Genomic DNA, 24,269 nt, shown 5'->3' with positions numbered 1-24,269 from the left:
AATCATACAGGGGCAAGAATGAATGTATTTCTCTTGAAAATGCAGTATCCATTTCTGTTTGCTTAAAAGAAGTAGAATTTTTCATGGGCTTAAAGAAAAACACTACCTTATGTTTACTGGACTAGATTAAAATAATGTACAGTCAACTACAAATGCATTAATTTCAGGTACAGGAAACCACATTACATCACAAATCAATTACACCCAACAATATTTTTATAGTATTTGTCATTCTCACTTTTTTTATTCACAGACCTCATCTATTTAAATTAATTCTCTGTGTCCAGGTAGAAGAAGTGAAGAGGAGACAACACTGTCTGATGTTCAGCTCTGCTGGCCCCCAGGTCCAGACCTACTATGTTAACTTTGATACCCTGGCTGAACACCAGCGCTGGTATCGACAGGCCTCCAAAGTGAGTTGATGGGGTTTTATCTAATCAAACCATGCATTAAGTTCTCATTAGAGAGCCCAATATCGGGTGAATTTCTGACTGTGCCTAAGTCCCATTCATTCATCATATTTAGTCCTCATTCTCCTGTCATAAAAGGTGTGTGTTGTACACAGTGTACCCCAGAGTACACACACTGTACCAACCACCTGCAGAGCACAGCTTTGCTGAAACAGCTGGCTGTGTTTGCAGTTGTGTGTATGCTGGAAGCATTTATTGAAACAAAAAACATTTTTTTTTGGCTGTTTTTACGTGGTCAGACTTGCTTGCTTTCTGCATGTAGTTTCACTTTTGTGAAACCTGATAGTTACAAAAAGCCACTAAAAACACACAGTGTTGTATGCAGCACTTGTGAATACCAGTAGCTTGTATTTCTAGTAGCTTATATTGATTTAAGACATATCATTTGTGCTTTATATAGCCTGTGATTACAGTACACATTTTTTATGGTCTTTCTTCTGTATCCATTTATCTATTTATTATTATTTACTGTATTTTTAAATTTGGATCTTTGGGTTTTGTGTATATTCTATGAGAATTAATTTAAAAAATGCATTTGTTTGTACTTTATACCAAAATTATAATGTCTAGAAAAACTAAAGCTTATCATGTCATAGTTTAACTCATTTAATAATTTTCATTTTTTGGACCCAAAAGGAATCTCTAATCATTTGGTACATAATACTAGCTACAGAATCACTACTTAAATTTAATTAACAGTAGGTTAACAAATAAGGATATATGATGGCATTTATGGTCTTGTAAATAAATTAACATTACTCATCTAGCAAACTGAGCCCAAACTGAGCAACGAAGAACCATATATTTGAAATGTCTTGTAACCTTAAGTCTGAAATGAGATTATTTGATGCCCTCGTTTTAAAATCAGTCACTAAAGCATTGTTTTATTTTGTTCATTTTTAATGCATGCATGTTGAAAAACTGTTTGTCTCCATTGAAAAGACTGGACAAAAAAAACAGTGCTACTAAAAACAGAAATGTCTAATAAGGTTCTTTATTGCAAGGGCTCAATTGTTTATAAATGTTTTCATTGTCTATTTATGTTATATAAAGTGTAAAATGAGTTGCTGGTTAATTTACATGATGTAAGTTGAAATGTAGTTTCATGTAAGTTTAAGGCAAATTAAATTTAACTGTGTAAAACCACCCTTATTCATATGAACATATATCTTTGTCTCCCTCAGCCCTCTCTTTCTGCTTCTTATACACTGGTCTTTAATCACCTAATTAATATGTATCCCCTGCATGGACCCCATCAAAGTTTGAATACTTCCATCCAGGCAGCGATCACTCATACACAAAGACGTAGTAACAAAAAAAAACCCCAGAAGAATGAAAATCCAATTAGTCAGCTTTGGTTTGGAAAGGAGGCCTGTGTGAGGGAAAGAGCTGATTACCGTAATGACATGGGGAGAGAGATAGAAAGGGATAGGGAGGTAGAGTGGAATGCAGTAAGGAATTTCAATTTCAGAATATTTTTGAAATAGTTTGGCAAGGCAGAATTCAGTTAATACATTCATTTTGCACATGCATGAATTTTGTCTCTGAGTACGTTTGTCTGTGTTGCAATGGACTTAATGACTTTGCGGCTTTTTTGGTGTGTGTGTGTGTGTGTGTGTGTGTGTGTGTGTGTGTGTGTGTGTGTGTGTGTGTGTGTGTGTGTGTGTGTGTGTGTGTGTGTGGTGTCGGGGGAGGGGGCTGGTTTATAAAGACAGTCTTTCAATTCAGCTGAGAAATGAGCTTGCCCGAATGGCAGATAGCATCAAGAGACTTCAGTAGTGCTTCTACTAAGGCTTTCTTCTTTGTTGCTCTCTCTCTCATATTAAAACAGTCTGATCTGATACCTATGCATTAAATTCAAAAGCAGCTGTCCTTGAGGATCTAGAAAATAGTATCAGTATTGCTGGTGTACAAAATGAAAATATGTTACTTTATGATATACTAGGTATGTCATTATGATAATTTATATAAGGAATCAGTAACAAGCTGAGAAACTGAAAGCTTACACTTGCTTCCTCTGAGAAACGTTAAGTCTGTCATTGCATATTTTAAAGCTGGTCAGTTTATTGTTGGACTGTTCATTGGTCAGCTTACTGTGTTTGTTGGAGCTGTAGAATGAACAGGGTTCAAAAATACACAGGAGCCACATTTAGTTGTTTCTAACATATTTGCTAAATTCACAAAAACGAAATATTGTAATACATGTTGTGTATCATGAAAACATATTTAAGGGTGACTTTTAAATGCGAAGCACCCTATGGAGCTCATATGTAACTCACTCACACACTAAATCACTCATACACATACTCAGTCATGGTTAGCGATTGGCGCACAATGGATGCTATTTCTCACAAACCCAAATACAGGGACTGCTTTAACATGTGCCTATGTTATTTTTAATGCACAATAGGTACAGCACAGGAAATCTAAATTTTTATGTGGGTTGTGTGGTTTTACCATGTTACTGTTGTGTGTGTGTGTGTGTGTGTGTGTGTAGGTGGTCTCCCAGACCATCAGCTTGGTGGACTTGTCTTGCTACAGCCTAGAGGAGATGCCTGAATACCTTTTCTACAGCCAAGATGTCACACACCTGAATCTGCGACACAACTTCATGAGTCTAGAAGGTCCTAGAGGACTCTGTAACTTCAACAGGTAAAGGTTTTCCTTACACAAATAAAGGCCCATGTGATACCGACTACCATTCTTAGGAGACAAAATTGTTTGTTTCATTCTTAGAGAGAGTTTATGTAAGAGATGATGCTATTGAATGTTAATGAAACATTTATTTTAATTATTTAGCCACCATGTGAACAGGACTAAGGGCTGAAAAGCAAAAGGACTTTTAATTAACATGTTTTTGTGTGCACAATGAAGAATGGGTCTGCATGATAGCAGTTGTTTTGCTCATGACGTCTTTCACACCTAGCTGCATCTTGCTCTCTCTATCTATCCCTGACCCTCCCTCCCTCTTTCACTTTGCTCATCTCAGCTGCACGGTATATTTAGCAACTGTGTGGCACACATTTGTGGCAGGCATTTGTGTATGTTGTGTGTGGTAAGGCAAGGTGGGAACGCTTTCTCAAGCAGCCACCTTCAGCATATGTTGTGACTCAAGCAACCGTTTACGACTACAAAATAGGTTCCTATTCTCTACAGTCAGTAATGTGTGTAGGTGGGCATGTGACTATAGCTGTCATGTATGTACTGTGGGGCCTGACTGATATAGTTGATCAATAACATTTGACTCAGTCAACCAATATTCTGGTAATAAAAACACAGATATTTATTTTCTCTGTTTATATTTTTGCAACTGTTTAAGGTACACTGGAAAAGCAGCATATTTAAGTGACACTGGAATATATTTTCAGAATTTCTGATTTTCCTCTTTGGTTTTGCATTTGTAAGCCTATAGAAAAGATATTTGTCTCTTTAATGCTAATCCAGATTGTTGTAGTTCCATTTCCCTGTGCCAGGCTAGGCCCAAAAAAAAAAAAAAAAAAAATATATATATATATATATATATATATATATATATATATATACAAAATCTCAAAAATATGGGACCATTTTCTGAAAATGCAATAAAATCTGAAATATGTTAATTCACTTGCAAGTTTTATTTAAAAGAAAACTAGAAAACTAGGCAGTTTTCTAATTTTTTTAAATTACAGCTTCAAAATTGTGTTGCTTCACTGACCTGCAGTAGAATACATCTTCGTTGTTGCTACTCTGGGCTCAGCACTGCAGAAACTGCACTATAAATTTTGGAGGAGGGTAGGAAATGCTCCTACGTTAAGAATCTATGCTGTTGGATACACAAGAGCCCTAGTGAGCATTTATACTTTTGTGCCGGTGTCTGCCTTGCTCTGCAATTACACCGCCACACCACTAGGGCTGAATCCCAAACGTCTTCCTCAACTAGACATGGTACACAATGTAGTGGTGTAGTAGAATAAGTATTATAAATCTATAAAATGTGCAAATCGAGGGACTAGATTTTTGTTTGGCACCGAGTGTAGTTTACAAGTGGTGCCCCTATTCTCATTGAGTTTAAATTTTTCCCGGGGATGTCCTTATTTTTCCTTTGTTCAAACTTTTTATTCACATGTGATGTCCACGCAATTTCTATTTCTGTACTTCTTCAGTCCATCTTAAACGATGTCTGTCCAACTGCTGGCCAGTCACTGTCATAGTGGTTTGTATTGACGCGATGCTTTTCTGGAGAAGTGCACATGTTTGCGTTGACATGTTGCCTGTGGCGTGGCTTTGACAGTACACAGTGTAAATAAACACAGCCCTTTATCACGAAAGACACATTTCTGTAAACTCTGCTAGTTGTGGTCATTTTGTGTCCACTGTTAGTCCTCAGTTGAGAGAGAAGCGTTAGGATTGCAGCCAGTGACTGTTAACACTACAACTCTGTTTATACATCCCATTTTGGTTTACCGCTTCAAAATGACTTCAAATGCGCAGTGTGACAAGCTAAATAAACAGTAACAACTAATCAATAATGAAGTTTGTTGTGATTTTTTTTTTTATAATGGATTATTATTAATTTTGTTTATTAGTTAGTGCAGCCCTTGCTTGGATAATTTGGGGTCAGATAGGTTTGTTATGATCATCCATCCATGAAAGTCCTGTGTACAAATGCCACTCAGCTGTTATATCCAGGACACTAAAGCCATCGCTGCCATTACTGCAGGCAAGCGAAAGAGGCCAGGTCAGGCAGCCACTGTCATGCCTTAGAGACTTGCCCAACTCATGCTGCTAAAAAAAGCCTAACAAAGCAGCATTGTATATTTTTATGAGAGAAGGAACAATGGGCAGGTTTACTGTGACAATATTTCTCCTCCACTAACTGCCACAAAGTATATGAGTTAATGATTGTATATCTTATCTCTGCTGTGCCAGCTTTACTGATGGGGGAGGGCTCTCTGTGTGCTTGCAGGTTTTCCCAGTTGAAGAGTCTAAATCTGTCTCACAATCGGCTAGGTGTGTTCCCCGAGACTGTATGTGAGATCCAGACCCTATCTGAACTCAATCTCTCCTGTAATGGACTCAGCTCAATTCCACCTTGCATTGGCAACCTCCAGAGGTCAGAACACTGGGTTCATAGTCTCCATTTGACACACCTATTTCCTCAATCCCTAAGTGTCTGTCTGTTTATAATACACTTATTTTTATAGTCAGGATTTAGACTGCACTGTCATGCTGTTAAAAATGTATGCTCTACAATATAATACCATAATAATGGCACTGGCTTCTCATTTCTTCATAAAAGACCGTGAGGACTATGTATTTGCCTTACAGGTAGTGAAATCTAAACATATGATAATGAGGTTGGTTATGGATTTAAACTTTTTTCGTTATCATTTTTTCAAGTACACGAACATGTGCTTCTAACATGCGCCAGTTCTCTGTCAAACAGATTTATTTTTTATTTTCCAATTGGGCCAGTGAAATGTATTATGCTCATCTATGCTTGTTATGCAACCAGATTTAATCAGGCTTAGAAATCAGACCAGGTTTAAGGCTCCCAGCTGAGCTTAAATCAGTGGGTGATTAACATAAAGGGCATGCAGGAATTTCATATTAACCAGCACTGTTGTTCACATTTTTTTTTACAGAGGGGTCACTGAGTCTTTCTGAATAGAGACATTAATATGTCATAAATGAAGCCAATTGACTTGTTTGTCTGTTACCAAGCCTGCAGACACTCTGTCTGGATGGGAATCACTTGAACTCCCTACCTGAGGAACTGGGTGGCTTGTCACAGCTTTGCAGCCTGGGGCTCTCTTTCAACAACTTCACCATCATCCCTGCTGTGCTGGAGAGACTTGTTGCCATGGACAAGCTGGCTATGGCCGGGAACGGAGTGGAGGTCCTGGAGCTTAGTAGCCTGCTTCGAATGGGCCACATCAAGAGCATCGATTTACGGTGAACCATCAGGATCTATTGTGCATTTATCTCTCTATCCAAGTACAAATGTCTCTGTCTTTATGTTAGATACTGAAGTAAACAGAGAGCCTATCACCTGGATTTTGCTCATTTTTAGTCAGAGGCAAATCCTTGGCTAACATTAGTATTCTAATATGCTTTATGAAGACCATCCAACAAATGTTCTGTTTTTTCAGGACTTGCTGCTTTTGTATGGTAACATGTATTCACATTTGTGTGACAAGCACCAGATATGGGTGTTGTACTGGATTACACATAAAGCTTAAAGCAAGTTAAGCAATTGCCACCCTCCCTCAGAACAGGATGCTCTCCATATGAGAGGTTGTTTAGCCAGCTGAATATATCAGAACATCAAGGAACTTGTGAATAGTAAACTCATTCAGATTTCTCTCAATTGGGACCTCAAAGGGCACTGATCACAAACATAATGTTCCCAAAAAAAGTCAAAGTTGCCTCTCTACCACATGAGACACATCAAGTCTGTAAGTTAGAGGATTGTACTGAGTAAATCCTTTGTTTGTCATAGTCTCTGTTTTTTAATTTACCAACCTTCCACTTTTGGGGCAAGCCTGGCGAAACACCCTTGCCACCCAACTGAATAAAATAATGTAACTAACACTGTTTGTTTTTATGTGGTACACACATACTTTGGTCAAAGTAAAATTCTCTGTTATTAGACTATATATTTTAAGGTGCAGAGATGTTCTATGAGGTCCAGTGCACATCTGGTTACTGATGTAACCGCATGATTATAGCAGGGGGGAGCTTGCCTGTGCTAGAGAAGCAGAATATAGCACATTTTCAAGTGTCTGGATGGACCACAATAATATCGCATAATTTGTATGTAATCACAGAAACAAAGCTTTTCTGCAAAAATAAATATTAATTTGGGGGTATTTTATTAAATATTCTGTTCAATATATGATATTAAATGACATTAAAATCAAGTTTAGTATTGTATCAATGTAATTTTTTACATGAATAATTTTTATTATACAATATAATATATAAACTCTTGATCACACAAATGTACATCTTCACAAAAACTGTATGGAGAATGTAAAACCTCCTGTTCGCAGGGAATAGTGATTGCATATTTTTTAAAATTCGGCACTATTACTCAGCACTTACACACTTTTGGATGACAGCACATTTGTTTGCGACTTTTGAAGGTAGCTTTCAAAGGGGTTTCTCGCCCTAAAATAATCTGTCTGAGTGATTTGTTCTGGTCTTAAGGCTACTCTTCCTCTGTTTGCTTGGATGATCTCTGATTGTAATCTTAGAATTTCAAGAACAAATGTGTCTTCTGTGTTTTTCCTCCCATTTGTTCTGAAATAGCAGTGACCCATGTCAGTCATGTCTGTTAGTGCTACATGTCACACAGACAAAAAGCATTTTTGTCTGGATACATCCATGTTTGGTATGTGCAAAATATTCAATTTCAGGGTGTGCTAATAAATGAATATGCTTTCAGCCATCCATTTTTCTTGTTTACTGTATTTATACAGCTGTACTATGTACAGTGGCTATACCTGATGGCTGACATTAAATTCAACTGCCTGCGCAACAAACAGCTTAAGTGAAGGAAATGTTAATCCACTGCTGATAGTTGGTGGCAGAATATAGTACAACCATTAATTACAAAAAATTGGAATAGTATGGAAAATGCAAAAAAAAATGGCAGTTTCTCTTAGTTTTTTTTTGACTTCATTTCATTTAACTGCAGACTGTATGAACCCATGATATTTCATGTTTTGTCTAGTCAGCTTCATTTAATTTGTTAACATACATACATGCATTTCAGTTCAGCAACACAGAGAATGCCAGGCGATGATGTGTTTCAAGTATTATTTTGTCCCATCCTTCAAGCAAACATGGAAAGTGTGCACCAGTAGAATGTAATAATGTTTGCAATGAAACGGAAATCAAAGTATATGTCAGAAAAAATGTTGTTGTTTCTTTGTTTTACTTGTTTACTTACACATAGTGCATAAAATAAAAAATGAGGTTGCAATCTTCCATTTAGTTGCAACAGCTTTCCACCAAATGCAGTAGTGTGAGGTCATGAATATATGCGAACATGTCAGTTAATGCTGTTGTGTTACAGACTGAATGGCCTTCACTGTGTGAAGAGCGAGACTCTGGAGCCTGTAAAGCAGCTTACTCATCTGGACCTGAGGGACAACCGACTAACTTCGCTGGACCTTAGTGCTGCCTGCAACCTTGAGACCCTGCACTGTCAGCGCAACCAGCTAGGGGTACTCTCACTCAGTGGGTTTACTTTGCGCACTCTACATGCTAACAACAATCGTGAGTATAATCGAGAGTGTTTCACCCTCTAAGGAATCCATTACCTATGTCATGTTGCTGAGAGAGTGTGCTGAATATAGTGTTTTTACTCCCAGGTCTAGCCACAGTGAACATCTACCCAGTTCCCAACCAACTGACAGTCATGGATATGTCCTGGTGAGTTCTAGCTTCTGATAGTAGAATTTTCAGAATTAAGGTTGACATTTTTGCACAGATGCTAAATATCAGGGATGAACAGATTCATCAATTTGTAATGTTTACTAAGGCAACCAATCTTACGACCAGAATAATCTAAAATCAAGTTTTAACTTTCTATTGACAATTAACAAGTTTGCTTGCTTCATTACAAAAACCCGTTACTTTGAAAATAAAATGTTTATTTTATATATGTACATCATGAAGAACACCACAAGTGTGATGGTGGTACTCTTCCCTGAGGATGTGGTCCCTCCAGATGTCATCCACTCTAGTTTATATCTTCAGGTGATGTTTAGCAACTGAACTGAAAAGTTTAGCCAAAGGAACAGCGACTATGAAACCAGGCAAATCCGCTCAGCAGGGGAACACACCATTGTTCACTAAACCACAACATTAGCTATTACTGTGTTTATTACTAATGAAATATGACAGTTTGGTTTGTTGGATTGGCTATAAAGAATTTGACAAAAGGACAAACTTAATGCATAAACTTTCTTCAGGACACTCAGCATTTTAGTGGTCAAATTGTGAAATGATGTGGACAAAGGCATACAATATCTACCCTTGTCAAAACAAGCTGTGCTTATGAACATGAATAACTTTGTGATGGTTTGATAGGAATCTCCTGGAATATCTACCGGACTGGGTGTGTGACAGCAGAAAGATTGAGGTGCTGGATGTCTCTCATAATCTGCTTCTGGAGCTACCTGCCAGGTCAGTGCGTGCGTTTATATGTTTTTTAATCCTGATTCATAATTTATCCGGAAGCTAAAAAATTAACTTTTTTTTCCAGTGTCTGTATGACATTGCATTTTGTGGTACTTTATTTGACAGTGAAGCATTTTAAATGATTTACATTGGCCAGAATTAGATTTACATTGGCCAGACTCTGGAAGAACATTCAGTCACTGCTTGTTGTTGGTCAGATGATAAGGTGACTGCCTCTAGCTGTCTGTCAAAGTGTTGAGATGGATGAGTCTAGGAAAAATGCACATTTTCATCTAAATCCTTATTGACAGCACAGCTAAATGTGTTCCCAAAATTAGATAATATACAAGCGGACAGTGGGTCTTTGCATTGACATGATTTCCTAGAAGCTTGAATTGTGCTGAGCGGGCATTTGGGGTTGGGAGACAGTTTGAATGAGACAGTTGATTTAGTCCATTTTTTTTTAGTTTCAGATATGATTCACATAGTGGTATCTTCCTGTAAGTCTGGACATATCTGCCTCCCTCTCTCTCTTTGACTATAGGTTGCTCAGTGGTCTGAGTCTGCGGAAACTTCTTGCTGGTAATAATGCACTGCAGAGGTTGCCTGACCTACTTGACCACATCCCACTGGAAACCCTCGACCTGCAGCACAACAGGCTTGGCGAGCTCCCAGAGAGCTTTTTCTACAAGGCCTTAAAGTAGGTCATAACTTCCTTCTGTCCTGGACACCTTCTCTCTGTTTTTCTCCTTCTTGTTTGTGAGCATTTTTTTTTTGCTTTTTAGCCTTTGTCTACTGCTTTCTCTTTCCTCTTACATTTCCTTATTCTTTTTCATAGACATGTTTTGTTTTGTTTTGTTTTGTTTTCTGTTTTTCTCACTCCTTTTCTTTATCCAGTCCTTATTTTCTACCTTCATCCCTTTATATTTCCATTCTTATCTTCATTACTCTCCCTCACTTACTCTCTCTTTTCTTTAATATTGTCACTGGCAGGTGCTGAGAGAACTACATCCTTGTCTCTCTCTGTCCTGCGGGCCTGTGGCTCTATAGTGGGCTTCATTGCCCTTTTGCAGCACCAACACAACACATGAACAGCAGCACATCAAATACCACTGTTTCCATCTGATAATGTTAGTAGATCTGGCTATGGAGATTAGTGTAAATATACTCTACAAACCATTAAATATATATCCCCCATGGCTGTACAGGGAAGGAAGTATCCTGGGGTGTAATGATGGAATACAGACTAAAGAAGAAACTTCTATCTTCTTGTAGGCTTAATCTCTGCATAGTCTGTCAGGAACCAAATTTCTAACATCTGGATCTTTCTGTCTACTCTGGGTATTACAGAGCATTACTTTATCCAGCATTTTATTTTTCTATTAAGTGTTTTCAGTGCTTCAATTAAATAATGCAAGTGTAATGATTTTCTATCTTATCTGTTTCATCTCTTACACTTTAGGAATTGACTGTCCATTAATTTAGATATGCTGGGTATCATGATTATATTGTAAATCACATATGAGTGTTTCTTTGTTTTTCCCACTGCCAGTTTAAAATACCTGAATGTGTCAGCCAATGCACTGGAGACAATACCCCTATGTAGCCATTCAGAGGAGAGCCTTAGCACACTCCAGGAACTATACCTCACGGGGAACAACCTGAATGAGAACTGCGTTGCCCTGCTGGTGGGACACCAGAACCTGCGGGTCTTACACATGGCCTATAATCAGCTATTGTCTTTCCCTGCAAGGTATTGAGAAGATTCCTTTCAATTTAAAAGTTATTAAGAAAAAAGTCTCGCCAACATGATACATAGTATGTGGTGATTTACTCCTTATGTTTCACAGTATTTATTTATGTAGTGACTACTGTCTACCCTTTCATATAAGTACTGGGCCTTACCCTTGACACTGTGTTAATGTTTTAGTAAGCTGAGTAAGCTGGAGTTACTTGAGGAGCTGAATCTGAGTGGTAATAAGTTGAAGACCATCCCCTCCACTGTATCCAGCTGCAAAAAGCTACATACACTCATCGCACATTCTAATCACATCAGTGTCTTCCCTGAGGTCCTAAATCTGCCTGAGATTAAGGTCAGTATATATGATGCAAGGACATGTGATATGGGAGTGTGTTCAGCCATTTAAGGCAGAACTGAAAAGGGAAAAAAGAAGCTTGTTAACAAACAAACATTAACAACAAATTTGTTTAGTGTGCAATTAAATTGCAGTGTAAAGCCAAAAAAGATCAAACATATACAATACAACAACACACAAACTTGGACTTTGAGTCTGGTCCAGACTTTCAATTGTGAAAACACTCATTGTTCTTCATCTCGGAAAACCAGTCCAGTGTTGATTCTTGTTTCTTGTGTTTTGTCAGAGGCTTTTTTTTTGAGGGATGTGTTTTTTCGATTCAGATATAATTGGATTGTTGCTTTCAAATAAACTTTGAGTATTACACACTCCTTGCAAAACAAAACATGAGGCAGGCCATGTAATGTACTTACATTAGAATACTCTATCCTATATTTTGTTTTAACTGTGCATTCAAAGATTACCTCAAAAAGATTAAACACAAAATATGAATGCTTTACATGTGTTAACACATATTTAATATTAATTTATGTGATGTCTATTAATTTTTTAGCTTGTGGATGTAAGCTGCAATGAACTCACAGAGATCCTGCTGCCAGACTCTCTGCCTGCCACACTACAAGAGTTGGACCTGACAGGCAACAGCAGCCTCATGCTCGAGCATAAAACTCTCAACCTGTTCAGGTGAGCCCCTGTATCCCAAGATACAGCTCTTTGTTTTTCCACTTCTAAGGCTGGTTCTAATCACATTAATGAACTATATAGTTATAGCTGTCATGAAACTTTAGTTGATGATAAATAGTTATTCCGTAAAGACGGTTAACAATGAAATTGTCTGTGTCGTCTTCATGGAAGTAAACTTTGCATCAAATGAAAGTAATCAAATAACACTGTAGTAGTAATAGTACAGTATACTGATGGCATTTTAAATATCAACAGAACAATACATTTAATTTCTGTGACATTTGTGCTTTAAAACTTTTTTTTAACACTGATTTCTCTTTTTTTCCACATATTACACTGTGGCATTGTGTAGGGTAGTTACTATTTTATTTAGTTGCCTAGTTTAAATCTCTCTCTCTCTTTTCTCTCTCTCTCTCTCTCTCTCTCTCGCCCTCAGTCACATAACAACTCTCAAATTAGACCAGAAACCATCTCCAAATGCAGGGGACTCCCAAAGCATATCTACATTATGGGATCATGGCTATGCTGAGATGAGTGGTCAGAGAAACAAGTGAGTAGCACGGATGCCCATGATATAGACATATGGCATATGACATGAGTTGTAATCTAAACTATCCTGGAGGTGGCTAGGATCAATATCAGCCAATATTTGCTGATCATAATCCACAACCTATTAATTTGGTTATACAAATTGGTTATGAAAATTTACCCATACAGTTACGTGCAAACACAAGGTGAGTTTGGATGTCTGTGTACTCAAATAATATTTCCCATTCTGTCCATCACTCTCATCATCCCCAGGTGAATTCATGGCAGTTTTGCTTTTAACATGTGCTTTGAGTCACTTTGAGTCTTAGATGGTGGAGTAAGTTGCATAAAACCTAAATGGTTCCTGAGGGTGCAAAGCACATGTTTCATCTTTAATGAGGCATTCATGTGCTAGGCTCCCCTCAGATGTACTTGACTTTGGCTCTGTTTCCAAGATTAGTATTGGATGTCTCTTTTTTCTCTATTCTGGCTTGAATGGAGGCAAGACTGTGCTTATTGTTTAAAAGGGAAAAGGAATGTATATAGGCATTTTTTTACATTCTATGTATTTTTATTACATTCTATGTATTTATAAATATATATGTAATATAAAAATTTGTTTTGTTGAAATGTCCTATGTTTTTTAATAAGGTTTTTGGTCTGTGTGTCATGTGAGGTACAAGGGAGAGGAGAGGGTGGAAGCATATGGCCTTTATGTGACACTGAGAAAAAAATTCTGTTTTTTGTCTGTTTAGGTTGTGTGTATCTGTGCTGGCAGTGGACCGTTTTGGAGACAGTATGGAGGCAGCTTATGGAATCTTTGATGGTGACCGTAATGAGGAGGTGCCTCGTCTACTCCAGTGCACCATGGGAGATGTGCTTGCTGAGGAAATTCAACACAGCAGTATTGACAATGTTTATATGTGCAATACCTTCCTCACTTCACACAGGTTTGTCATCCACATTCCAGCTACAGGAAAAAAAATGCACAAAGATGCAGATATGACAGCCTTAACTTTTAAAACATGTGGCTTTGATAGTGTAAGATAAGTAATCAAGATTGTCATTTACAGTTGGTTTATTACAGATAATACTCATTCATTCATTCATTCGTTATCTGTAACCACTTTATCTGGTTCAGGGTCGCGGTGGGTCCAGAACCCACCTGGAATCATTGGGTTCAAGGCAGGAACACACCCTGGAGGGGGCGCCAGTCCTTCACAGGACGACACACACACCCGGAGCGGGGTTAGAACCCGCAACCTCTGCGCCGCCGTACAGATAATATTCCAACATTTAAATTCAAAGTTCTAAGTTCCAATATTTCAGTTTTTCTATTATGTGGTGTTCAAGCCACAACAATACAGGAATGCACCATTTGCATTCATAGTATGTTCTATAAAACCATACTCTAAATGAAATGGGCATTGACTGGACATTACCATAGTCATTTTAGTCCACGCTACCATAGGGTAAGACACTTTCATTTACTAATCATTTAGATATTTGCACATAGTGCTTTATTTTAAATGATAATATGGATTTAAACACAACGTGAACACATTTTTACATTACTTTAAATTTATATGGCAGGCAGAACTGTATAGTGTCTTTTTTGGCAATGCTACCTAGAAGCTGGCTGCCCGCTTTGAGGCAGTTAAAGATTTCCATGTCCTGTGTTATAATACAAACCGGATTCCAATAAAGTTGGGACACTAAACAAATTGTGAATAAAAACTGAATGCAATGGTGTGGAGGGGCCAACATCTAATATTTTATTCAGAATAGAACACAAATCACAGATCAAAAGTTTAAACTGAGAGAATGTATCATTTTAAGGGAAAAATATGTTGTTTCAAAATTACATGTCATCAACAAATCCCAAAAAAGTTGGGACAAGGCCATTTTTTACCACTGTGTGGTATCCCCCCTTCTTCTTACAACACTCAACAGACATCTGGGGACAGAGGAGACCAGTTTCTCAAGTTTAGAAATAGGAATGCTCTCCCATTCATGTCTAATACAGGCCTCTAACTGTTCAATCGTCTTGGGCCTTCTTTGTCGCACCTTCCTCTTTATGATGCGCCAAATGTTCTCTATAGGTGAAAGATCTGGACTGCAGGCCGCCATTTCAGTACCCGGATCCTTCTCTTACGTAGCCATGATGTTGTGATTGCTGCAGAATGTGGTCTGGCATTATCTTGTTGAAAAATGCAGGGTCTTCCCTGAAAGAGATGACGTCTAGATGGGAGCATATGTTGTTCTAGAACAAACCTGGGCATTGTACGGCCCCCGGGCCGCATACGGCCCTTTGATTGACTCTGACCGGCCCGTGTAACGTTAATTGGAAATTACAAAATAAACATATTTTCTTATTTTACCTGATGCATGGACTGAAGCTGCATTGCTTTTATTTTGAAGTTGTTTTTTATTTACGTACATGATGACGCAAAACGTATATTGAGGCATGGGCGTGATTTGATCGTTGTCACTAGCAAGTCACAAGACGACTTTAACCCTCAGAAATGTCTGCTCATGCTAAAAAAAGAAAGGTAGATGCCGAATGCAGGGTTTTCAACAAAAATTGGACTGCTAAGTATTTATTTACTGAAGTGAGAGGTAAAGCCGTGTGTTTAGTTTGCGGGGAGCAGATCGCCGTGTTTAAGGACTACAATTTGAGTCGGCATTACGAGACGAAACATGGGGAGAAATACAAGAACGTGACTGATGCTGAAAGGGCGCGGACATCGGAAGCTTTGCTAGCTAAACTGCAAAAGCAGCAAGGCTTTTTTACCAAGCTTCTTTTTTTATTTTTATTTGCATGTTTAGCGTGTTTTTATGATGCCGTTTTAGTGATTAATTGCCTTTCCCATTGTTTTGTGAAATTCGCTTGAATAAATTACATTTTTTGGAAGGCAACCTCATGTTTTCATTGCTTAATTATAACATACTCTTACCAGCTTGTCAAAACAATGCTATTTACTGCTTTTTACAAAGAAGTACAGTTAATATTATGCAGAATTGAGATCAGCCTTTTGGCCGGCCCTCCACAATATTTTCTGTTTCTCATGTGGCCCCATGGAAAAAATAATTGCCCACCCCTGTTCTAGAACCTGAACATAGTTCTCTGCATTAATGGTGCCTTACCAGACATGCAAGCTGCCCATGCCACAAGCACTCATGCAACCCCATACCATCAGTGATGCAGGCTTCTGAATGGAGCGTTGATAACAACTTGGGTTATGCTTGTCCTCTCTGGTCCGGATGACATGGAGTCCCCGTGTTCCATAAAGAACTTCAAATCGTGACTAATCTGACCACAGAACAGTCTTCCATTTTGCCACACTCCATTTTAAAAGACCCCTGGCCCAGTGCAAACGTCTGAGCTTGTGGAGCTTGCTTAGAAATGGCTTCCTATTTGCACTGTAGAGTTTTAGCTGTCAACGGCAGATGGCACGGTGGATTGTGTTCACTGACAATGCTTTCTGGAAGTATTCCTGAGCCCATTCTGTTATTTCCTTAACAGTGGCGTTCCTGTTTGAGGTGCAGTGACGTTTAAGGGCCCGGAGATCACGAGCATCCAGTAGAGTTTTATGGTCTTGACCCTTACGCACAGCAATTGTTCCAGATTCTCTGAATCTTTTGATGATGTTATGCACGGTTAATGATGATAACTTAAAAGTCTTTGCTATTTTACGCTGGGTAACACCATTCTGGTATTGCTGCACTATCTTTCTGCGCAACAATGGTGGAATTGGTGATCCTCTTACCATCTTGGCTTCAGAGAGACACTGACACTCTGAAAAGCTCTTTTTATACCCAATCATGTTGTCAATTGACCTAATTAGTGTTAATTGGTCGTCCAGCTGTTATATTATTATTAATATACTATTATATGCTCAATTTCCTTTTTCCTAACTTTTTTGGGATTTGTTGACACTGTGAAATTTTGAATCAACATATTTTTCCTTTAAAATGTTACATTTACTCAGATTAAACTTTTGATCTGTCATCTATGTTCTATTACGAATAAAATATTGACATTTGCCATCTCCACATCATTGCATTCAGTTTTTATTCACAATTTGTTTAGTGTCCCAACCTTTTTGGAATCCGGTTTGTACATGTTTTATTTGTTATTAGAACTTTAAAGACCAAGGCTATTAATGGGAATGGACATTGATTGGAAGCATGTGAAATGGCGCATGGCTGTATATAAAATGTTAATTATAAGTAAATATACGGTTAATTGTCCTAATTTTCTACCTATTTTTCTTACACAGAAAGCTTGGAATGGCTGGACAGAAGCTGGGTGCATCAGCTCTGCTCTGTTACATTCATCATGAGTCTTCAGAACTGGGAAGCTACTTTAGCCTAACTGTAGCCAATGTGGGCACCTGTCAGGCAGTGCTGTGCCGTGATGGCCAGCCACTTGTTCTGTCAAAAGTCTTCAGTTTGGAGCAGAGTTTTGAAGAAATGGAACGGGTCAAAACTGCCAAGGCCATCATCACTGAGGTAGGACATGATTTTTAGCACATTTTCTGACAAGGGGACAGTGGTCAGATTATGTTGCACATGTAGGTAATGCTTATGGTTAATTATTTTAAATACAATTACTGACAGTTTTATTAATGTGTAAATTTATACTCTGCATCATACTGTAATACTTGACTTTCTAATCACTGATGTGTCCTGTGGACATTGTATGCTTTAGGACAACAAGGTGAGTGGTGTTACATGCTGCTCCCGCCTCCTGGGCTGCTCCTACCTGTCACCTTGGGTGTTGCCCAAGCCATGGGTCCGTACAGAGCCCCAGTGTTCGCAGGATGAGTTCCTAATCTTAGGGAACAGAGCACTCTTTCAACGCCTGTCCTACCAGGAGGCAGTGAAGACTGTGCTAGCTGTTCGAGATCCCCGAGCTGCTGCCAAAAAGCTCTGCACACTGGCCCAGAGTTATGGGTGCCGGGACAATGTAGGGGCAGTGGTTGTAGCTCTGCACACTGGGGAGGACAGCTGCACTTGTGAACCTCCTCTCACCTCTGTTGAGGTCAGAGGAATGCTTGCATCAACCACTGTTCCCATTTGTATGCCACCTGTTGACCCAGCCACGCCTTCCTCCAGCAGTGGCATTGCCTCAGAGTTTAACAGCGAGACATCTGCTTCAGAGGTAGGCAGTGAGGCTGGGTCTACAGCATCAGATGAGCACCCTTCTTCAGGCCCAAACGCACGGCCTGAGCGCCGCTGCAGCCTACATCCAGGAGCTACTATCTGCAACACTGGGGGTCCTGGCATTCTGGCACCAGGAGCTCACCCAACTCTTTTTCAGCGCCAACCATCATCTGCCACCTTCTCCAGCAATCAGTCTGACAATGGCCTAGACAGCGATGATGAAGCTCCACTAGAGGGTGTTATTTCTAATGGGAGTAAACTGGAAGTTGAGGTGGACATCCACTGCTGTGCTTTTCAACTTCGCTCTGGCCCTCCTGACAGCCCCAAGGAACTGGACCTCCGTCATGACTCGCGAAGCTCAGACTACAATAGTAAGGTACGTCGGCAAAATAGTGTAGTGGTGTCTGCAACTAATGGCTGCCTTCTGGCTGTGTGCGGAAGAGAGATTTCCGACTTGAAAAAATCCCCATCTACTTCGAGCCTATTTGGGAAGAAGCTGTCAAATGGTTCTGTAGTGGCACCAGAGGACAGTCACAACATCATTGAAGTAGCGCTTGAAGCGCCCAAGAAAAAATCTGGTTATTTTGCAGCACCTGCTCAGCAGGACCCTGAGGATCAATTAGTTGTCCCTCCAAGCCTGGAACAAGATGTTCGGGAGCAACTGAGAGGGCAGAGTCCTGTGGTTCCAGGCCCTCCACCTCCCTCAACACCTCCCATAAACAGAGATCCAACTTGGGAACACACTCAGCCTGGTCTCCCTCACACCACCTTTCAGCAGGAGGTCTATGACACTGCCCTGTAAAGGGTGCCCTAGCACAGCAACATTTGAGCATTTGTATGACATAGTGCCAGATCGTGCAGGAAAATGCAACTCATCCTGCTTCCAGAGGAATTTTCCAGTTCCAGTTCAGCTGTCATATTGTGTGAAGCTCTGCATGTGCTTACATGGTAACATTGGACCAACCAGTAATTGTCTGTAGTGAATCTGAGGAGGAGCAGACATTTCAGGACCAGTGAAATGAGGTCTTGAAAGACCAATACACAAAGTGTGAGCTAGAATACCTCATAAACTACTTTGCGTAACTGACTTGCTACATTGCCCTTTATGTCAGATGACAAATGCTGAAGCAGGATTTTTTCATATCGGTTTCTTGTCCACAGAAAATTATGGGGTTAACCATGACCAAAAGGTAAGAAAAGTGCCTTTTGCAGATGGTTATGGCTCTGGATGGCCCTCACTTGTATTTCATGAACAGCAGAGATGCCAACTCTTTCCTCTGCCCCCTTGTGGTCGTTGTGGTTGATTGAAATGCTATAATGTAGTGTGTCATGATAACTAAAACAACATAAAGGATCATCAACTCCACCCCAAAAAACTATTGTATGTAAAATGTGGGAAGCATACTCAATCTCACCTGGTTGTCTTGTTGGAGCGCAGATCAAGCATATTAAGCCATGGGTTATGGGAGCATGGCACATATTGAAGAGTGTCATAAGAGACTGAGAAACGATCCCTAAGGTTTCAGTTAAAAATACTGTATATACTGATAGAGAATGACTGGGTTATTTTTCACCCTCTATCTAAACCGGAAAACTGAACAAACTAGTATTGTTTATGAAATGTGACAATTTTTTTTTATTTACTGAACAGTGTACAAAATAATACATGTAACTCCCATGTCACATAATGTGCAGTGTATTTCTATGTGTGTGTGCATGTGACATCAAGTCTTCAGCCATGCAATGTGGGAATTTTGAGGTTCACTGTCCCTTTTTTTCTTTTCTCTTAGATAAGGAACTTTAACTAAACTGACACAAGGTCTTTTCTTAATTAGAGCTTGGGGAGTAATAGAACAATGGTGAATTTGTCTGGAGTTGACCAGGAAGGAGCTGCCATCTGGTGGTGATCTTTATAAAAAAAAAACAGCATTCCATTTGAGAGGTTTTGGATTTGATGTAGAATTAAGGAACTGTGCTGTTATAAATCTAGTTCACGTTAATTGCACTTCATTTTTATTTTGTGAAAATGCAGTATTGAAATCAGATTTAAGGCCAGATTAACCTCCTAATAGTAAGAGACATGTCAGACATCTGATTATCCAATTCACACATTTCCTACTCAAATTTGAGAGATGATGGTAGAATTTGTTCTACTTAACACATTGTAAGAGCTTGGATTTGAAAGGGACAAAAATGTTTCCAACAAATAAGAAGTTTACACACTATGGAGTAATCTAGGAGGTCAGTACTCTTTTGTTTTAAATGAAAGGCTCATTGGTTATACATCAAGACTAAGCTAAATGTTTTCATGGTTGTTTCCAGGCTCGTATATATTTTTCTGTGATATTAACAGTGTTAAAATGTAACTAGCAATGACACTTTTACAAGGGAATATACCTTTAGAAGGCATAACCTTGGGTTAGCCTCTTTAAATTACTAAACTCAGAAAGGTAAAAGCAGTGGGATTTGAATCTCACAGACATTCCACATGAATGCTAGATAATCCCTGCCTGTATCCGCACTTTGTTCAAGTAATATTTTTCTACCATTCCATTTAAAATCCACTTAAAATGAGGTTTCCTTTACTAGCATCTGGTACATTTCATTGAAGTCAATGATCTCTGTTGACCGCCCTTTGTGCCAGCGCATATGTTTTTATGCGTTATAATGTTACATACATCAGTAGTATCGTAAGCTTAAATATAATACAAAGGAGAGGAAACAGAAATCACTAAAGGCTTTGCTACAGGCTTTAGCAGGCTACTGGTGAATTAATATGATACATGTATCACAAATAGCTGCAGACCAAATTCTGCTGTTCTTGTGCCAAAACGGGTGATTTTTAAAGGGTTGTAGGGGTTTTAGAAAGGTTTAGTAGACTGGTGGCTGAGGAACCATGGCTAACTAGTGTTTTTATCATCTCTGCCATAGCCTTAAAAAAGGCTTTTGATTGCTAGCTCTGTGCTGTTAATTCCAGCCTCCTCTTTTCTAAGTCAAATGATCAGGAATTAATTTTTCGTAAATCTTTCATCGTTTTAGCAGCCTTGTAAAGCTGTTCTAATTCAGAAGGTTTTCTGGTGACCAGTCATTGAAATGATTTGCTGGAATTTTATTTTGCAGAACTAGAATCATTCACTGCAGAAATTGAGTATGAATAAAGTATCTCATAGAGTATTCAGATATATTATCATGGTCAAATACGAAAGCATGACAGTTTTATGGATTTTTGTTCTCTTATATTTCGATTCAGAAGGATCTTCTACTAAAGCACTTTCTATATAGGTTAAGAATCTTATGAATATATTAATATATTTGGCAAACACTGTATACTAGATATATGTTGAAATGCACACACACGTATAGGCCTTTAATTGTGATTATGGCGGCTGCTCGTGGCCCAGATTTCTTCTATAAGAGAAACTACTAATGTAAATGTATGGTAAATGAGCATTAAAGAAATTGTTTCTGTTTTAAGAGTGTTATAGTTACGGAGATAAGCATTTGTTTTCAGCAGAGTGGTGATAGAGCTCTCTTGAGACAGGGGACTGATGAAACCCTACGTGCTGATTCATGGTAATTGTGATAAAGGGCTGAGGGCAAGGCATTGGACTGTGCATGCTGTTGGCTAGATAAAGTCACCTGCTTTGACCCAAGCAAAGGGACACAACAGCAAATTAGGCACAAGATAACCATTCACAAAACTGACCATTCTTTTTCTTCTCTTTGATATGTATGTTCACTTGCATTATACAACATTTAGTATGACATTATCCGTGATGTTCTCAAACATGATATATGCAAAGCCTTGAGGACTCACCTGTAGATATGTCTAAGTAAGTGACTGAAATTGTGTGGCCTAAAGATTCTATAAGGATTCATAAAAGAAATTCTGGGAAGAATATTCAACCTGCTTCGTGTGCTGTGTGAGAGAGAATGATGTTGTTTTATAAACAGTGCTCAGCTGTTGTCTTACTGCTGTATGATTTAGCGTACTGTATGTTGCATAGTTGTTTAATATTGTTTAGCCTTTCAAGACTGCCTGCCTGTGGAATCTGAATATTTGAATATGTTTTGCCAAACTGGGACCAGTGAAGTGCTTCAAGTTCCTCTAAACATTTGTGCTGTGTGCTCCCTTGACCAAATTTTGTGTTGGGCCTGTTCTCTTAGAGCAGTGTTTTGAAATAAAACTTCAAATAACACTGCATTTAACATTTAACATCCATATTTTACTATGATCGCTGAAAGGGATGTATGGAAAAATTCATATTGTGTTATCTGAGTGTTAGGGTGAGGTATAAGTGCCCATAGATGTTATATGCACAAAGAAAAAGGAAATTCCCTTTAAAACCCACCTGGCTAAGAGCATATGTCTAACACGTGAAGGATATACTCCTGCTGTGAAGACATATTTTTATTTTAAAGTGGTTTATGCTGATGTAAGCATTTCGGCCATACAAATAGTGTCTATTAATTTAGCTTATTGATTAAATACATTAAGTGTCATAATTTTTTTTTTTTACTTGCTTGCCTGCAAGTAATCGTACTGCCTGAAAGTGTTCATACAGAGACGGCTGAAGTTGTTCATGCATAATGTGTTAGCTTTTGATTCTTTCTTTAAGTGGTTTGCTCCTTTGAATGTGATCTTTCTTTTTCATGAGTTATTTGACTTGTTTTCCAAATGGCCCAGGCACATTTGGACACACAGTAGTTTGGAAGTTGTTTCATTGTTTTTTTTTTTTTTGTTTGTTTGTTTTTTTTACATGTGACCAAAGTTCAATCTCTCTATCATTTATGTAAATTTTTTTTCTAGAGATGCTTGAATATTTTTTCTCAATGCCAAGAAGCTGAGGTTTATTTTTGTACGTCATTGTTTCATGCAGATTTATAGGTTGTTCAGCACAGAATTTAGAATTTAAGGTTCTATGGCATACTATCACCCCATCAAACAGTTTTGGTTAGCAAACTAATTATTAATGTATTTAATGTCAGAAGCATGCCCTATATAAATGATTACATGTAATAAAAATATATGAACAGGTGATTACTTTGTACAAAATGACAAAATTATGTTTATAAAGCATTGTTTTGAATATCCAAAGCAAAATGTATATGACAATTTTTATGTTTTTATTTTAGCATGCAAAAATATGCTGAATATTTTAATTATGTTATATTTAATGCATTAGTTTTAGAATGTTATTTTATCATTTTGGGAAAAGGCCTAAACACAAGCACTTTTACTGTTTGTCTGCTAGACCTGTATTCCTTTGAATTTTGAGGATGGGTGATGGCTCATTATTTCATTTGAGATGCTGCTATGACTAGTTTTGAGCGGAAAAGCTGTATTTTTAATTAACTTTTCAGCCAAGTAGCAATAAAAATTTATACTGTGGAACATGTTTGAAGACCTTTTTTTTTACCAAATCATAAATGTTTTGGCTCATTATTATTTTATATATATATATTAGTTTTGGGTGAAGGACCTTTAAGATGCATTACAAAACTCTTTTTACCCTGCAACTCTGGTTACTGTCATCTTTTGTCATCATTACTGTCAGCACTTTGATTATGTGACAATTCTAAATGTTTGTTATTCTAGTGGTTAGGTGTATTTCATATCAGAGCACTCAACTAATAATGATGCAATTGGGCAGGAATTATATATATATATATATATATATATATATATATATATATATGAAATAATAAATAATATTATATTATTTATTATTATTTTTTAAATTGTGGAATTCTTCTTTAATTTCTTTGAGCTGAATTCTTGTTTTGTCACAATTCAGTTCCTAAACCATCCATCCATCCATTATCTGTAACCGCTTATCCAATTTTAGGGTCGCGGGGGTCCAGAGCCTACCTGGAATCATTGGGCGCAAGGCAGGAATACACCCTGGAGGGGGCACCAGTCCTTCACAGGGCAACACAGACACACACCCATTCACTCACACCTACGGACACTTTTGAGTCGCCAATCCACCTGCAACGTGTGTTTTTGGACTGTGGGAGGAAACCGGAGCACCCGGAGGAAACCCACGCGGACACGGAGAGAACACACCAACTCCTCACAGACAGTCACCCGGAGCAGGAATCGAACCCACGACCTCCAGGCCCCTGGAGCTGTGTGACTGCGACA

At 38.4% G+C, this 24,269-nt stretch overlaps 1 protein-coding gene across 1 annotated transcript in view; it reads left to right on the top strand.

The window, feature by feature from the left end:
• Positions 1-23,763, top strand: part of phlpp2 (PH domain and leucine rich repeat protein phosphatase 2) — a 41,568-nt gene extending 17,805 nt beyond the window's left edge. The window contains exons 5-19 of the mRNA XM_066648136.1: positions 288-413; positions 2,968-3,122; positions 5,419-5,565; positions 6,177-6,407; positions 8,536-8,738; positions 8,834-8,894; positions 9,555-9,650; positions 10,189-10,344; positions 11,197-11,397; positions 11,575-11,737; positions 12,294-12,424; positions 12,861-12,974; positions 13,708-13,902; positions 17,236-17,467; positions 17,667-23,763. Of these exons, the coding sequence (XP_066504233.1) occupies positions 288-413; positions 2,968-3,122; positions 5,419-5,565; positions 6,177-6,407; positions 8,536-8,738; positions 8,834-8,894; positions 9,555-9,650; positions 10,189-10,344; positions 11,197-11,397; positions 11,575-11,737; positions 12,294-12,424; positions 12,861-12,974; positions 13,708-13,902; positions 17,236-17,467; positions 17,667-18,923 (3,468 nt within the window). The 3' untranslated portion in view covers positions 18,924-23,763. The remainder of the gene's footprint in view (positions 1-287; positions 414-2,967; positions 3,123-5,418; positions 5,566-6,176; positions 6,408-8,535; positions 8,739-8,833; positions 8,895-9,554; positions 9,651-10,188; positions 10,345-11,196; positions 11,398-11,574; positions 11,738-12,293; positions 12,425-12,860; positions 12,975-13,707; positions 13,903-17,235; positions 17,468-17,666) is intronic.
• The last annotated feature ends 506 nt before the right edge of the window (positions 23,764-24,269 follow it).

The sequence above is a fragment of the Hoplias malabaricus genome, chromosome 16 (assembly GCF_029633855.1).
Source record: "Hoplias malabaricus isolate fHopMal1 chromosome 16, fHopMal1.hap1, whole genome shotgun sequence".
NCBI lineage: Eukaryota > Metazoa > Chordata > Actinopteri > Characiformes > Erythrinidae > Hoplias > Hoplias malabaricus.
The sequence above is the reverse complement of the archived record's forward strand: the minus strand, read 5'-3'. Positions and strand labels throughout refer to the sequence as shown.